The sequence below is a fragment of the Micromys minutus genome (genome assembly GCF_963924665.1).
Source record: "Micromys minutus genome assembly, chromosome: 9".
In the NCBI taxonomy this organism is placed as follows: Eukaryota; Metazoa; Chordata; class Mammalia; order Rodentia; family Muridae; genus Micromys; species Micromys minutus.
In genome coordinates, this window is record NC_137978.1 from 50,319,272 (window position 1) to 50,335,813 (window position 16,542).

The 16,542-nt window shown below is 53.2% G+C and overlaps 1 protein-coding gene across 4 annotated transcripts in view; it reads right to left on the bottom strand.

Annotated features, from left to right (window-relative positions):
• The window catches only part of EPHB2 (EPH receptor B2), a 170,093-nt gene extending 156,261 nt beyond the window's left edge, over window positions 1–13,832 (bottom strand). For all 4 annotated transcript variants that reach the window (XM_080921397.1, XM_080921396.1, XM_080921394.1 and 1 more), the window contains exon 1: window positions 13,706–13,832. In XM_080921397.1, coding sequence (XP_080777523.1) covers window positions 13,706–13,766 — 61 coding nt within the window. In that variant the 5' untranslated portion in view covers window positions 13,767–13,832. The remainder of the gene's footprint in view (window positions 1–13,705) is intronic.
• Between the last annotated feature and the right edge of the window lie 2,710 nt (window positions 13,833–16,542).

A 16,542-nucleotide genomic window follows, 5' to 3' on the forward strand; every position in this document is an offset into this window, starting at 1 on the left:
TGTGTTCACGTGCTTGTGTGCATCTGCAGGCTCTGAAAACTCTGGTCCTCGGGCCTCAAGGATGTACCCACTGAGCCATCTCCCCAGCCCCATTGTGCCTACGTTTTGATTATAATGCGTCACATGACGTCCGGTGTGGAATTTCAATTTCCTACTTTGTGGCCTCATGCTGATGAAATCCTTTTGGGTTTCAGGTTTTTTTTTTTTTTTTTTTTTTTTTTTTTCCAGAGGCTCAACCTGTTTAAGACAGTGACCTTGGGTGTCTGGACACTTCTGAACTTGCATCTGTTTTAATCTGCCCTATGGGTTAATGACTATTATCAGGGTCAATGGGGGTAGCACCAGCTCATCCGTGGGAGGCTGTGTTGATATCATTAATGGAGGAGGAGAAGAAAAAGAAGTGACGGAGAAGAAGGATGTAGGCTTTGACCATTGCTGCTGGGACTTAGTGCTGACAGACAATGTCATTCTGTTTAGTTTCTCACAAGGTCCCCTGGCATCTCAGAGGCCTTCAATGGCGAGTGACAGACAGACAGATAAATGAACAGATGGATGGAGAAGAGAAAAGGATGAGAGAAAGAAGGATGCATAGACAGGTGGACAGAAAGAGTCTAGAGGAGGCTGAACACACTAACCCAGAGCCCCAGTGGCCAGCAGCACAGGCTTTTGAGACCAGATGCTCAATCTGTCCCCAGCTGCTGCACCTCTTCCTGGCTGTGAGCTCTCAAATTGAAGCCAACATCAGTCTGAGCATAGGATGGAGAAAGTGGAATCTTGGGTTGGCTGATGCCCGGGGGAGTCTCAGCTTCCCCACCTGTCACCAGCTCTAAGAACAGCAGCCCCTGACAGCAGGAAGACATCGCTAAAAGCTCGAGCCAAGTCGGCGGGAAAATAGGATTTACTCCACAGATAATCACTTGGGGGCAACTTCTCCGGAACTCTCCAGCATAGAAACTTTGGCAAACCCAATCCATGGCTCAGAAGATTTTTCTAAACCTGGGGTGTCTGCTATTTGCCAGCCTGGTCTGGAGCCAGAAACAGAAGAATAGAAAATATAATAGTCCAGATACCAAAGGGAATTTCAGGGAAGAAGGGCTCCCAGGTTCTATTCATTCTTCTGTTCATTTACTCACTGGTCTATCCAAAACATTCAAATACTTGCCTCTCACCATCTGGCTGTCTATCTGTCCATCCATCAGTCTATCCCACCTATCTGCCCAGCCAGCCACACACCCACCCATTCTTCCATCGTCAACTCTATCCACCCATCTATTTGTCTGTACATCACACCTCTTTATCCATCCACCCATCCACCCATCCCCCTCTCTCCCATCCGTTCGGCCATCCACCACTCACCTATCCACCCATGAGTCTACTCATCTACCGGTCCACTTAACCAGCCACCCGTCTGTCACTAGCCCAACTGACTGATCCACGCAGTTGCTCATTCACCCATCTTCTGTCCATCTAGCCATTCATCCGTCCAACCATGGCCAACTGTCAACTGCTCACCCCACTGTTCCACTAAAGGCCATTCAACCATCACAGCTGGGCGTCTCCCACTATGGATGGGAGGAAATCAGCATGCGGACCCCTTATAATGTGTATATAGAGTTACATGCAAGGTGCCACCAAGGACACAAAAGACTACCAAAGGCAGAGGGCAATCAGGACTCCAGATAGGAGGGAGATACACAAGTTTGTCCTTAACACCTGGCTGGAAGATGCCAGGGGTGTGTGTGCAGGAAACAAGACTGTGGGCACAAGTTTAATGTGGGATAAATGGGTAAATGGGCTTGATAAGAGTAGCTCAGTGGCAGAGCACTTGTTTAGCATGTATAAGGCCCTGTTTCTACCCCAGAATAGAAACACACACATGCACAGACATACACACCACATATACACAAACACACCACACAAACACACACATACATATACACAAATTCACTCACAGACCACACACACAACAGATACACACATATACATATGTAGACACATACATTACACATACACATACATACACACAAATACAACCACAGACCACACACATACATATACACACATATACATACACCACACATACACACATATACATAATACACACAAATACACCCACAGACCACACATACACACATACACACACATTGACACATATACACATGCACATACATACACACATACATACACACATATACATATATATACACATACATGCACAGCATACATAACACACAAACACACATACACCTTTATCTAAAGAATGTTACATAGAAGTCCTCGTGGTAGTTGATGAGATCCACAGCTGTATGGATGTTTATAAAATATTTTAAAGTGGGGCTGGAGAGATTGCTCAGTGGTTAAGAGTTCTGGCTGCTCCACTTCCAAAGGATGCATGTTCAATTCCCAGTACCCACAAGGCAGTTCACAACTGTCTGTAATCCAGCTCTAAATGATTTGACACCTTTACATGGACAGATGTGCAGGAAAAATACCGATGCACATAAAATAACAAAGAAATGATTTTGAAATATTTTCGAGTGAAGCTGTCCATCTTCCCATCAATCTTGCAGCTGGTGAGTTTGGGTCCAGCTCCACCATCCCTGGCCAAAGTCTAGGAGTAATTGCTTATCTTCTTCAGGCCTAATTTTCAAAGTCCTTTTTATTATTACATGCATTTTATGTATGCATGTGCATACTTGTGCGCGCGCACACGCATTCCCCGGCTTTCGAGCAAAGGGCAGTTTGTGAGAACTGGCTCTCTCTTTCCACCATGTGGGCAGAGGCTTAGCAGCAAGTGTTCTAATCCACTCAGCCTATCTCACTGACCCTCTCCAGTCCGATCTCAAAGATACAGCAATCCCCCTGCCCCAGGTTCCCCAATGCTGGGTTTACACCTATGAGACTTCATTGTTCAATCTATAGTACACAGCAGTACCTCTAAGCTGTAACAACACCGACCCTAGCAGCTGCCCTTTGGCACCTATATCCTCAGGTAACCCAAGCTGCCCGGTTTCTATTGCTACTGCTCATGACCGGGCAGAGAAGCTGAGATGAGGCAAGGTCTGGTAAAATGGAGACATTTCTCTCTTCTGCCCCTTGTTAGCATCTGGAGCAGGGGCTCTTACACTCATGTTTGGGCAAAAAACCACTAAGACTAATGAGTCTGAACCAGGTGTAGAGTGTCCCTTGGCTTTGATGTCCCGTCCCATACTGCACAAACTAAGCATGGTGGCACACACCAAAAATCTCAGCACTTGGGAGGTGGAGGCAGGAGGATCAGAAACTCAAAGTCATCTTTGGCTACCCAGTGAGTTCTTTAGTGATGGAGTAGACAAGCAGAGAAGCCAGGACAGAAACTCTGCTCTGCCTTTTTCTCAAAGAGCAGGCTCTTGCCTGCACCTCCTGGACCCCCTAGACCCAGGCTTGGGGTCTTGCCTCATCTGGCTTCTGAAGGGACTAGTCCAAGGGAGTCCCAAGTACTGGGAGGTTCCTCAGCTGCTCCGAAGTCTTTCCTTTCCACTGCTTTCCCAGAGCCACAGGAGCTGCCATCTGAGGCTGTGAGTCGTGACAGCTGATGCTGATGGGCCCAAGCAAGAGGATGTCACAGCCAGGGCCCTGACTCCCCGGGCCCCAGCTTTTTGTGGGTTCCAAAAGGGCCCTTTGGGCTCTGGCCGAGCTGTTCCCAGGCCCTGCCTCCCAGGAGAGGCGGAGAAGGCTCATTCAGGAGGGTCGAGCCCCACTGTGCTCTAAGCCGCTTTCGCCTCACTGACACGTTTCAGATGCTTTTTGTCCTTCCGGCTTCCCATGGACTCGGGCCAAGTGACAAGTTGGTGCTGGGGACATATGTCGTCGCCATAATGGGAATGTTGACCTCACACTCTCCCTGCTGGGGCCGGGCAGCTTGCACCCCGCCCCGGTGCTTGGCAGCTCCTGCTCCCCGGCCACATGGGACTCCTACCCGCAGACCCAATCCGCAGTGTGTTCATGGGCCTTTCACCGAGTCATGGCATTTACTGTGCCCAGCGCTGGCCTCACACTTCAGGGGTACCTGTGCTATTGGAATCTCTGAGGAGTCGCCTCCTCCAGGTGCTGGGAGGACAGCTCAGTCTGCGGTTTCCCCATAAGCACACAAACTTAGCAGGACATAAGCTTTTGCAAGACTGAGCAACAACTCACATAGGGGAAAAATGGGTCGGGGATGAATGACACCTGCCATCTTTAGACAGGACTTGTGCTCTCCGTGAGGCACCAGTGTCTAACTTGAACTGCCCACACTAGATTGCAAGCCAGGCCAGTTCCTGGGGCTGGGGTCTCTAAGCAGGACCCTTGTGATTTATTATCTGTGTGACTTGAAACTTGATCTCCCATTTAGGCCACAGATAGGAGCCGTATTTCTTGCCTGTCATAAATTTAACGCAGAAAATCCCACTAATACATTGCCTGGCCCACTCTCCGCTGGGCCTCTGCAGATGATACCAGAGAGGGAGGTATCTCTACCCACCCACGTCACCACACATACACATCTCCCTGTGCTATAAAAGTAGATTTCCCAGCAACCAAGGAATCACATCCAAACCTTTCCCATCCCTCCCTTGCCTCCCTGAGCATGGGAGTTGGGGAGCGCAAAAATGACAGTCACACACCGTCACACACAGTCACACCTCAGATTCTTTTTAAGTTGAATGAAGTATACAGCTGCTTTTTGACACAGATATCACATGTGGCTGAAGTTATGGCTCCTAGGGAAACTGAGGCCCAAGTGAAGCCACCTATCCCAGGACCTAACCTCAAATTCCATGTGACCAGCCCAAGGTCTTTTTCTTTGACTTCAAACCTCAGAACAGATCTGGAATAAGTTTGTCCCTGGCTGCCCTCACTAGTCTGGAGGTTCCTGATTTTACACCTGTCAGGAACTAACTTGGGCATGAGTCACGAGGGGACAGAGAGCCCCTGCTTGCTCGGGACAGATGACACTGGAAAGGGACAGAGAGAAAGTGCTGTGGAGTGGAGAGAGTGGCCTGCTGGCTTCCTACTGGACCATCCACAGTATAGGATAAAACTGTCCGGAAGGCAGTGGTCTAAATGCCCTCACCCCAATGGACAGGAGGCCCGTCTGTTTCCTTGGCAGTGTAGATCAAAATCTGGAGCCAAGGGTAGCCCAGAGCACAGAGAGACATACCAGTGAAGGCATGAGATTGGAGGATGCCCAGAAATCTGAACATCTCCAACAAGTGCTTCAGAGGGGAAGCGATTACTCCAGTTACACAGCAGGTCAAGTCTCTGACAAGAAAGGGATGTCTCTTTAAGGTCTAAATGGAAAATGAGATCATGGGTCTCTTCCTTCTTAGGAGCCTGATGAAGGAAACTGGGACGAACCTGAGCAGGCTTTGGGATGTGCCACCAGCTCCTACCTTTCCAGAAGTTCTATATGGAGCCTGGGAATGATGGAACTTGCTTATAATCTCAGCGATGTGGGAGGCTGAGGCAGGAGAATTGTCACAGATATGAAGCTAGCCTGGGCTACAGAGTGAGACCTGGTCTCCAAAAATCCAAACTGCTGAGGTGACTCAGGAGGTAACAGAGTCTCTCATACAATCCTGATGTCCTGAGTTAGATCCCTGGGACCTTTGGTAGAAAATGAGACCCCACTCCTCTGACCTCCACAAATATGCCATGACACACACATACCCACACTGGTATACAATAGTTAACACACATGTACATATGTGTACATAATCTTATTGATGTTTTTACTAAAACTACAAGTCTCACATGGGCTGGGCGTGTCATTCAGTAGTAAAACACTTGGCTAATGTGCATGAAACCTTAGTTTATCGTCAGCATGGCAGAAAAAGAAAGGAAAAGTCTGAGGCTCTGCCTTGTCCTCTGGGGAGCTCAGTGTAGACCAGTGACGGGTGAGAAATGCTGAGGAGTGGGGGGCCCAGCCTGTCCCCCAGGCCATATTGCCACTCCGACTGAGCCCCCTTCTCCACAAGGACCCTAGCTGACACTGTGTGAAACAGAACACCTCCCAAAGCCATAAACCTGCAGAGAAGAAGCCCTGAATCACCGCTCCCTGAGCTAGGAACTAGAGGACTGCTTGTTACCCACCAGCAGAACACAGATGGACTTCAGTAGTTTTCTCCCTGCCTGGTGTCCAGAACCCGGCCTTGAAATTGAGCCCTGAAGGATCCTGGCCCTCTACAGAAGAGACAATCAAGGGCCGGGAGATCTTTAGGTTTTGTCTTTAGGTACAGAGTCTGGGACAGATTCAAGGGTCCACTTGAACCTGGAGAGCCTAGAAGGCAAAACCAGCATGTGCTATAGGGTAGTGGTGGCAAGTCACCCAGTACTCAGGGAATCTGAGGAGGTGGCTTCGAACCAGCCATGTGGTGACGTGGGCCTGGAAAACCAGACTGACTTTCAGAGAAGCCAGAATCAAGATTTCTTCTCTAACACGATCCTTTCAAATGTTTTAAATGCTAAGCACTCAGTGGGAATGGAGACTCAGTGGGGTCTGTGGAGAGGCCTCGGTTACAGCAATCCACTGACCTTCAACAGGCACATTTTTCTCTCAGGCCTCAGTTTCCCCATCTCTGAAGTGGACCCGTTGGCTCCTCCCCTCTTGGAGGGTGGCTATGGCACACACAGAACTCATGGCCCTCCAGTTCTATCTATCAGAAGCCTTTTCACAACAACTTCACAGAGGCACCCCCTTCGTCCCCACAACACACAGCGTTAACACCCGATTTGTCTAACTTACAACAACATTATTCTGACCGTTATGACAGAGATTGCATTTTTATGGCAGGTTTGTGAGTTCCAGAGGACTCCCCTATATTATCTCAGAATGCTGATGGAGTTGGAGGCTGGACAGCTGCCTCGGAGACCCTGGCCAGAGCCAAGCCTGCCTGAGAGCACAGAAGCAGCTGGACAGGACAGGGTCCCCCAGTGCCACCCACACACAGTTGGTCACAACCTTGCTATTCCCTGGGTGTCCCCAGGAGTGTCAGTTTCTGGGTTTCCTTTCCCCCATCTATCAAATGAATGTGGCCATGTGGCCACTGTAAACTTGTGGGACATACAGACAGGCTCAGCAAGGTCTGCAGACAGTCACAGCCATCGGCAACTTTCGTGGCAGGAAATGGAAACTAGGCAGGCGCTGGGCCAAAAGTGGGGTGTGACCATGGAGAATCTGGGGGGTCCTGGGGGGGTGTCAAATCGGAGAGGGGCTTGAGGAGGGGGAGGTTAAACTAGGTCATGGCTTTTGAGGAAAACCCTCAAAGATAGGCTGAGGGACCTCTTACCCTCAGCAAGGATCAGTGAAACTCAGCTTGGGAACACTCAGGCCGTACCTGTCTCTGCTGTTGCCCTGCAGGGGAGGGCAGGACCAGGGGAGAGCTGAGGCTGAGGACCTGGTGAAACAACACCCACGTTCTGCTGCTCTGAGCCCAGCTGCTGACTGGGATCCAGCGACTACAATTTTGTAATGTGTCTTCACACCCAAGGATCACTCAGCTAGCCATCTTCTCCGTGGAGGGTTATCAGTTCCCACAACCAGCTCAAGAGTGCAGAACTAGAGCTCAGAGAGGGTGAGCAACCAGCCTAAGGACACACAGGAAGGGATGGTGTGACTCTATAGTGTTCTGTGCGCCTGTACATACATGTTTGAACATACGTATGCTGCTTACAGGACAGGAGGGAAGGGATCTGGGACTAGGCAAATGGACAGGGAGAGACAGTAATCACTTCTCAGTTATGCCACCAAAGGAAGCCGGGCATGGCTGAGTGTCAGGTTACTCTGCCTGTAGGGACCTGGACTCTGGCTCTCACTTAAGACCTCACAGTGCCTCCAGCAGGTCCCGTCTGCCCCTTACAAATGAGGAAACTGAGGCTGAGTGCACTGCTGGCTTAAGAACACAGAGTAGGAGGTCACCCTCTTTGGAGGGTGTACCTACTCCCAGGGCATATAGGAGTGAGTGGGAGAAAGGGGGAGCAGATGGCTCGGGGGATGCTCACCTAATGAGGCCCAGGCTTCCATGGCCTCAGCAAGCCCCAGGTGACACAGGAGTTCCCCTCCCCCACCTTCCGGAAGGCAGCTGCTTTAAAAAGCCCTAAAACTCTTTCAAGGCCTTATCAGCCTTGCCTCCCTGATGCCAATCAGGAAGCTCCCAGGTGCTGCACCAAGAGCCACCCCACCCCTTGGAGCTGAACAAACATTCCTCCTTCCCACTCTCCCGCCCGGCCCGGCCCGGCCTCCTCCTATTCGGTAGGCACAGGTATATCATTTCCCAGTATCCTGGTGGTCCTTCTCTCCCAGGTCGTATCTTAGGTCACTGGGGACAAGTGTTACCAGCCGATAAAAGACCAGACGGGTGTTTAAAATACAGGTCCCCCAACCTTGCTCCCCACACAGAAAACTGACACAGATCAGGAACTCTAACCTCATCTACACCCTCCGACCCGAACGGGAGCCCAGGCCCCTCCTCCTAGGCCTAAGATTTCAGTTACTCATCAGCTTCACCCTCCAGGCTCCTCCCACCCTTCCTGTGTTGGGGGCCTTTCTATGTACAAGGAACTTACTCTTCCAAAGCTCACAGGTGAACTCTGGGCGGGCAGAGTTGACAAGAGCCTGGGCTGGGGATCCTTAAAGATGCTCAGAGGGGACTGGGGATGTGACTCAGTTACTTGCCTACCATGGAAAAGACCCTGGATTCAATCCTTAGCACCCCATAAAACCGTCGTGATGGTGCACAACGGTAATCCCAGCAACTGGGAGATAGAGGCAGGAAGATCAGGAGTTCAAGGTCTTTCTTAGCTATGGAGCCAGTTTGAGACTAGCAAAAGAATGTCCAGAGAACTGTGTCCTTTCAGGACATTTCAATCAAGGGGTCAGAGACAGCAAGGACAACCTGCAGGAGGTACTGGAGCAGGACAGGAGGATGCACTGGTGGAAGACTCCAGAGGTAGGGAGAATCCTGACAGCTGAGGTACCTCCCCAGCCAGGGTTTTATGGCATCCCACACAGTCCTAGATAGGGTCGTCTGAATCCATTCACATGTAGAGCACTGTCTCAGGGCTGGGGGAGCAAGGCACCTGTGGAATAAAGCCAGGACAGAGGACTGAGCCAGACAATCACTACAAACTACACCTACAGGCAAGCCAAGGAAAGGAGCCATGGCCCAAACCAGCACCTCCCCTCTATGCTGAGTGTTGGCCAAGCAAACCATAGGAGATGAAGTCCAGAGAGTGTGAGCACCTTGTCCCAGACCACACAGCATGTAATGTTTCCATTTGAACTCAGATCCGCTGTTCCAGAGGGACTCTCTCCACTTATACTTCTAATGAAGTCCACAGACCCTGTTCTTTTTCACAGCCGGACTGTTTCCCACCCACCACCTGCCCCTGGAGATGAATGGACAGACAGATGGATGACTGAGTGAGTGATGGACGGATGTAGGGAGGGCAATGATGAAGGTGGAAGGACAGAGGATAGAGAGATAGATAGAGGCACAGAGGGGTGGATGAGAGAGCAGGTCCTTCTGATAAGAACTCTCCGGTGCTGCGGTTTAAAGTGAAGCTTTGCTTTCCCTAAGACATGCACAACAGCTACTTCCTCTGAAGTGAGAAAGAAAAAAAGTAATCACACACAAGAAACAACTGCCAATTTATCCCACAGTCACCAAGACTCGGGGCAGATGAAGCTCCCAGCCCTCATCAGAAGGATCTGTGTGACCTTTTGGCTAAACTGTTCTGTCCCACCCATTCAAAACACTTCCTTCCAGCTCTGTTTGAACCATCCCCAGATTCTCCTCCTCCAGGAAGGCTTCCTTGGTTTCCCCAGCCCTTTGCTTCCCAGGCTTGTTCCAGGCACACTCAACACTCCATCCATTGACTGTGAGGTAGCTGACCACATACTTGTCCCTGAGTGCCCTGGGTATCAGAGCAAGCAGCTCTGCACACTGAGATGCTACAGCCAACACAGTAGCTTCGGTCACTGCCTCCTGAAGATCACGGTCCAGAGGGTCAGGCACCATGAAACAAGGAAACCGATATGGTTGTTACAAAGTCAAAAGGAGCTGGTAAGATACAAAGTAGCAAATACTGTCAGCGAAGGCCTCTTGGAAAGTGACGTTTGAGCAGCCTTATGTACCATAACTCACAGTGCAGAGCACTGGCCTTCCTCTGCACTGACCAAATCTGGATATTCTCAGCATCCATCCCCAATCCCTGATGTCATCCATCTTTCCAAACATAAATCTGGCTAGGTCCCTCAATAAACGGCTCAAGAGCTTTCAATGGCTTCCTCTCCACTTCCCTCAGCATCTCAATCTTCCACCCCACTCTTTCTGCATCTGCTGATCTTCCTTCTAAGTCTCAGCTCACACTGGTGCCCTCAAGGCACACTCCCTTAGGTCACACCCAAGGAAATGCCAGATCATCTGGCTCCCGGACCTTTCCATAAGCCGCTGGCTTGCCTGGCAACGTTTTCCTCATCTTCACTGTCCCAAAGTCAACCTCCTCAAACCTGAAGAGACCAATCTGTGAAAGAAAACGCCAGGTGGCTAAGAAAGTTCATTGCCGGGAGAGTGGGGAGTGAGAAAATGAACCCAGCATAGAGCCATAAAAGAGGAAACAACCCTTTTCCAGCACAAACTGCACCCCCCTAGGTGGCCCTCAACTTCCTCCTGGCAGCGCTTGGGGACGCACTTCACACGTTTGCTCTTGCCAACTATTTTCTCTGTCAGCCTGTCCCCTGTCTCCTTGCTGGCCCTAGGGTCCAGCACCAGCCAGCCAAAAAGGAAACACCATCAATATTTAGACAGCAAACGAAGGGCAGTGAAGGGGGAGACCCCAGCCTTTCCTTTCCATTGGCCACCGTCCTCTGTCAGATGTGTCCCTGGGCCAAGCTCCAGATGTTCAACACTTTGCTTTTCCTGGAGGGGGTCTTGTGGTTTGGGGGAGACACCATGCTCACCATTCTTGCCGGGGGAACCACTGCGCGCGCGCGCGCACACACACACACACACACACACACACACACAGAGAGAGAGAGAGAGAGAGAGAGAGAGAGAGAGAGACATGCGTGCACACATGCACACACACCCCAGCTCCTCTCCAGCATTCCATAGGCTGGAACTGGAAATCCTTAGGCTGTAATGTTCAGAGCAGCCCCATGATGTGCTAGGAGACAGAGCAAGCCAGAAAGAGAGAGGAAGACAGTCAGTGGTGGCCTCATGGCTCTGGATGCTGGAGGCAAGGGCTGTCCTCTCTGGCCTCTGGCCTCCATACTGTCCCACTGACGGGGCTGCATCTAGGAGAATCCAAATGGGCCCCAGATATGCTATGGGCAGTACCACCTATCCCGCCTTCTCAGCACAAAGGTCTTGCAGTTGGGTTACTTCTCCATCCACTGTTCAGTATGATCTTTACAGAGACAGCCACTGTGGTCACCTTAAATGACAGAGGAAGAGAAGGAGGCTTGGAGGAAGGACTTAGGGATGGTGGGTAGAATGATAGAATCGAAAGAGAATAGCCAGAGACCCTAACTAGGGAAACTGAGGCTTCTAAGAGAAGGCAGCTGGCCCGAGGTCCCGAAAGAATTAGAAGCAATCCCCTGAAATCGACCTCAGATCATCTCTCGGTCCAATATGAGTTGATCACGATGAATTAAATTCTCCAGGGTCCTACTCTTGCCCCGACACGGTCAGCTATCCCATCTTGTGACATCAGCTGCCAACCAGCCCTGTGCCCAGGACCAGGGCCCAGCCAGGCCACGGCCCCCCCAGATTCTAACCACCCGCTTGCCAGAGCTGGACAGACGTGGCCCTTCCATCTACCCCACAGTAATTAAAAACACACTCGGGCCTTCTCAAACGCGCAAGAGAGGCCAATTTTCTTCCCCTCCAGCCCCACTGACTGCAACCTAAATAGCAATATTTATGCCAAGCTCCCCATAATACTGTAAACATCCCAACGTATAGCGGGCCAGCACATGAGTCATTTCCCCAAAGCCGGAGTAATAAGTGGTACACCAACCAAATCCCAGGGAGCTCCCCGCCAGCAGCCGGGCTCCAGGGCTGCCCTCCACACCCAGGGCCCGTGGCACCCTCAGTGCCCTGGCCACCCCACTCTGGGAAACCGCAGGCAGCCGCCAAATCTTGCAGGAGCCGGAGGACAGCTGTCTTGGTGCCAAACACAATGGCTGCCATCCAAGGACCCCCCCTTCTCCCCGCACTGCGGTCACTAAAATGCTCATTACAAGAGAGAAACTTAAGTTATAGCACGGGGGTCCCCCACTAGGTCTGTAGTGGCTGTGCCTGGACCCCTCAAGGTTTCTTCACACCTCACAGCAAAGTGACCCAAGAATAGGGCAGTCTGTGTCTCATGCCTCAGGCCCTCAGGCCCTCGGTGGCACGCTCCTAGAAGGGGTCACCCTCTTTAGGCATAAGAAAACCCAGCTAGTTGTCTGAAAGACCTCAGACCCAGGGCCTATTTTTATCACCCAATGGCTATGTTTGAGACAGGATTTTTCTGAACCCGCGGTTTCCCTATTTGTTAAAAACCAGTAAAAATTTGACCCATCTGGCTTCCCGGAAGACTTCTCCTGAAGGATTCAACACAGATTGTCGGCCGGCAAGCACTTTGCAAAGAAGGCTTCAAGTAAGTACCTTGTCAACCGTGCAGCACGCTGTAAACCACCGAGAGCAAAGTACTTCCTAAACTGAAGCGATTGGCAAACTGTAAAGCGCAGGACACGTGAGAACCATTATTAGGATTCACGCCTGGTCCTTACCAGCCCTGCCATCCCTGGTGGACACACCCAGACTCCCGCTAACAACTTTCCCTCCAAAGCTAGCGAGCTGCGACCACCTGGCAGCCACTCCCGCCCCCGGGGGGTCGGGTGGTACCACAGCGCGAGGCCTCGAGGAGAGGCCGGGAGACCCAGGCCAAGGCCAACAACACATGGCAAAGCATCTGGTCGGAGCTCTGACGGCAGCTGGAGAGTTCTCGGGGCTCCAGACTCCACGCTGAGCTCTGTCGCCCTCGGGGCGGTGGCCCGCGGAGCTACCCGGAGAACCCGGCGCGCAAGAGAGATGCCCATCGCCCCATCCCCCGCTCAGTCCTGCTGGGGAGGGGACCCCATTGTACGCCGCGAGCGACCGGGCGGGCACGGACGCGGGGGTGGGAGACACGCGCGCTTCGCTCCACTCCGAGGGTCCCCCTGCTTTTCGAGTGGCCCAGGCTGCATCCAAGGGGGCGCGGCCAGGGATCCCCAATCCTTGGCGCGGCCGCGGTGCCTTCCTCGGAACGCTCCCTGCCAAACTTTGCAGCGTCCACTGCGCGCCGGGCCCGCGCCCCTGAGCTCGGTGCCGAGGCAGCGCCGGGCTCTTCGAGGATGCGGGAACCTCTGTGGCGGGCGCGCAGTGGTAAAAGCCCCCAGCCCTGGGCGGCGCTCGCCCGGCTGGCTACAAAGCCTCGGCAAGATGGTCCCTTCGCCTCCTCCTGGCACAGTCAATCAGCGCCCGCCGCTCGCCCGGGCGCCCGCGGGGCCCGCGTCCTCCCCAGCGGTGGCCGCCGGCCACACCTCCCTGCGGCCACCTGCGCCCGGCACTGGCCCCCCGGCAAACTTTGCGACCGCGGGACCGAGTGAGGGGGCGACCCGGGGCCGAGGCGGCCGCTCCCCGCCCCCATCCCCGCTCACCTTCCACGGCGGCTAGCAGAGGCAGCAGCAGCAGCGCGGCCCCCAGCCTGCGCACGGCCATTGCTGCGCTGCCGGGAGCCTCGGGCCGCGGCGCCGCGGGGACCCCCGGGCTGGAGCGCGCGCCCCGGGCTCGGGGGGCCGGCGGGGAGCGGCGGGGCGCGGCGCACACACACACGAGCCGCCGCCGCCGCGCAGCCAGCAGAATGAGCCATCCAGCCCGGGCAGAACGGGGACCCGGGCTCCGCCAGCGCTGGGCACGGCCCACCTGAGCCACGGGTGTGGGGGGAGCCGGGGTTGGACTGCCAATCCTGTGCCCTTGCCTGGTGCCCCCACGGGTCGCACCACCCCCAAGTCATGCTCTTCTAAGTCTTTTATGTCCCTTTGGAGGAAGTAGCACCCGCGTAGGAACATCGTGACCCCACTCACGCGGGTGTCCGGGACCCCAGATTCCCCCCTGCGCAGCAGTGGTCTCTCCCGGCGCTGTGGCTCCTCCAGATAAAGCAGCGATTTCAGCCCAAATGTTTCTCAATTTTTATTGAATGCTGCAAAGCCGAGATCGTCTGGCGCGGCTGACAGGAGCAGAGAGAGGGGACCCGGGGCGGGGAGGGGGGACGGGGGACGAGGAAGGGCTGCCCAAAGCCGGGGACTGGCCCTACCTGTCAGGGCTGGGAATGCCACCCCCTTGCCTGAGCCCTGCCACCAGCGTCCCTGCGGCTTCGAAAGGGACTGAACTGCAATGAATGAGGGGGGAAAAGAGGGGGGAGCTGGGAACAAAACAGGCGGCTTTCCCAGGCTCTAGGGTTGGGCTGGGGCCTCTGCCTGGGAGAGTGGGCCTTGGCGCTCGCCCGCGGGACCGGGGTTCTCTCTGGCAGGGGTGGCGGGCCCTGGCAGGCAGACCCCAGGCCTTCCCTTCTTGCCTTGTTGTCTTGCGCGAGCCCACCGGCCCCTCCCCGCGGACCTTTCCAGCCACACATTGTATTTCTCCTCTGTTGATCTGGTTCCCGGTGCAGTTTGCGCGCAGGGGTGTGGAGGAGGCCCGGGGGTGGGGGGTGCCTAGCGACAGCCCCTACTCCACCCCTCGGTGGAATGGACCTGTCTGGGCTGCTCGGTTTTGTGCATAGCTGTCCCTTCGGGGAGGACACAACCCCTTGTTCCATTTTTGCGGGCCCAGCCTGCTCTGACAGCCTTCATCACCGTCATCATTAGCGGGCTTGCTGAGACCGGTGGTGGGAGGAACCACCCAGGCAGGGCCCCTAGCCTTTGGTACCCGCGCTCCTGAGAACACACTTAGCCAACAGCTCTGGCCGTGATCATTGCAGTGGGTGGATGAGTGCTTATGAGGGACAAGCTGTTAAAGTCCAGTGCAGACCTCTCCAGTCCCTTTGTCCCACAAATTAAGCAAAATGTCCCAGAGATGTCTTCCCTATAAGACCCATCAGGCAGACAGTCCTGAGACACCAACTGGGGGTTTGGAAATTTGGGGCACCTTTTGAAGCATTGAGAGTCCATTGGAAACGAACCTCAACCTGGGAGGCCACCTGGAAGCGGTGGGCCTTGAAGGCTTCAAAGGCGGCAGAAGAGAAGTGAGCTGGGGAGGTTAGAAGAGAACAGGGGAGATCACCCCCTCTGCCAACACCTTCCACTCGTGTTACCTGCAGACTCCTGCCTGGGGTAGAGGTTTATTGGGTACCTCAGCTTTCATTCTCTGTTTCTGTTCATCAGACGATCCAAGGGACTTAGGGTTTGATGGACTCTGAACCTGTTCCTCTCCATCCCTGGTGTATCCACGTGGCTCCTCCACCATGTCTAACAACATTTGCGGGCCGTCTATTACATCCTGGGTGGATTCAGCTGTTTTCTGTGTCCCTTGTCACCATCAACCCACCCTTAGCAATTGCTTCTTTCTTGATTCAAAATCCCTTTTGATTCAAAGCACGGACATTAGACGTTAGTGATCTTTGAGAACTCTGGTACCAGGGATGAGGCTCAGGGCTGCTCATGTATGCATATTTCCCTGTCCTCCGTGGTCACAGCACCGGTGGGGCATGCTGACCATCTCAGGTGATGAGACTGAGGACCAGGTAAGTCATCTGGTCATCTGCTCAAGGCCATGAAGCACACTGGAGCTAGGATCCAAGCTGTGCCTGACTTCCACATTCATCTCTTAGGCCTTCCATGGGTCCATAGAACGTGTTTATTCAACCAGCCAACTTCCCACAGTCACTGAAAACCTTATTGTTAATGAATAGCAGTCTGGACTTTTACCTGGCCAAACACAAAAATCACAATAGCAATAAATAAAGCCCTTTATCTTCCCCATCCTGTTCTGCCCCCTGTGTTATAGCATTCCACATTTGGGATCCTATAGACAGGCTGAGTCTTGTCAGCCATCCAAGGTCTTTCTCTCCGCTCTCTTGGCAACTGCCTTCAGCTCCACCTTTGCCCCAGCCAAACCCTACCAGCTTTCTCTACTCTGTGACCAGGGGTCCACCTCATCAACCCCCTACTAAGATCCTCCACTAACTTCGGCCTTCCCTTAACAGACAGCCATTTGCTTAGGATTTTCCTGAAAGATGATCACCGGTTCCCTTGCTGGGGCCTGGGGATATTTTGATTGTCTTCGATTTGCATTTTGCCTCTCAAACCCCAGTAGATTAGGTGATCCCTAATGGGGAGTGCCAAGAGCCTGCCCCTCCAGGTGTAGCTGCTGGAGAGCTTTGTATCCAGACCCAGTGCTGCGGGTCCCTCACTGCACAGGAAGAGACGGCTGGAAGCTGGAAGCTTCATTTGTCTAATGACAACAGCTCCTCGCATTTGCAATCACACTTTAACAGTTT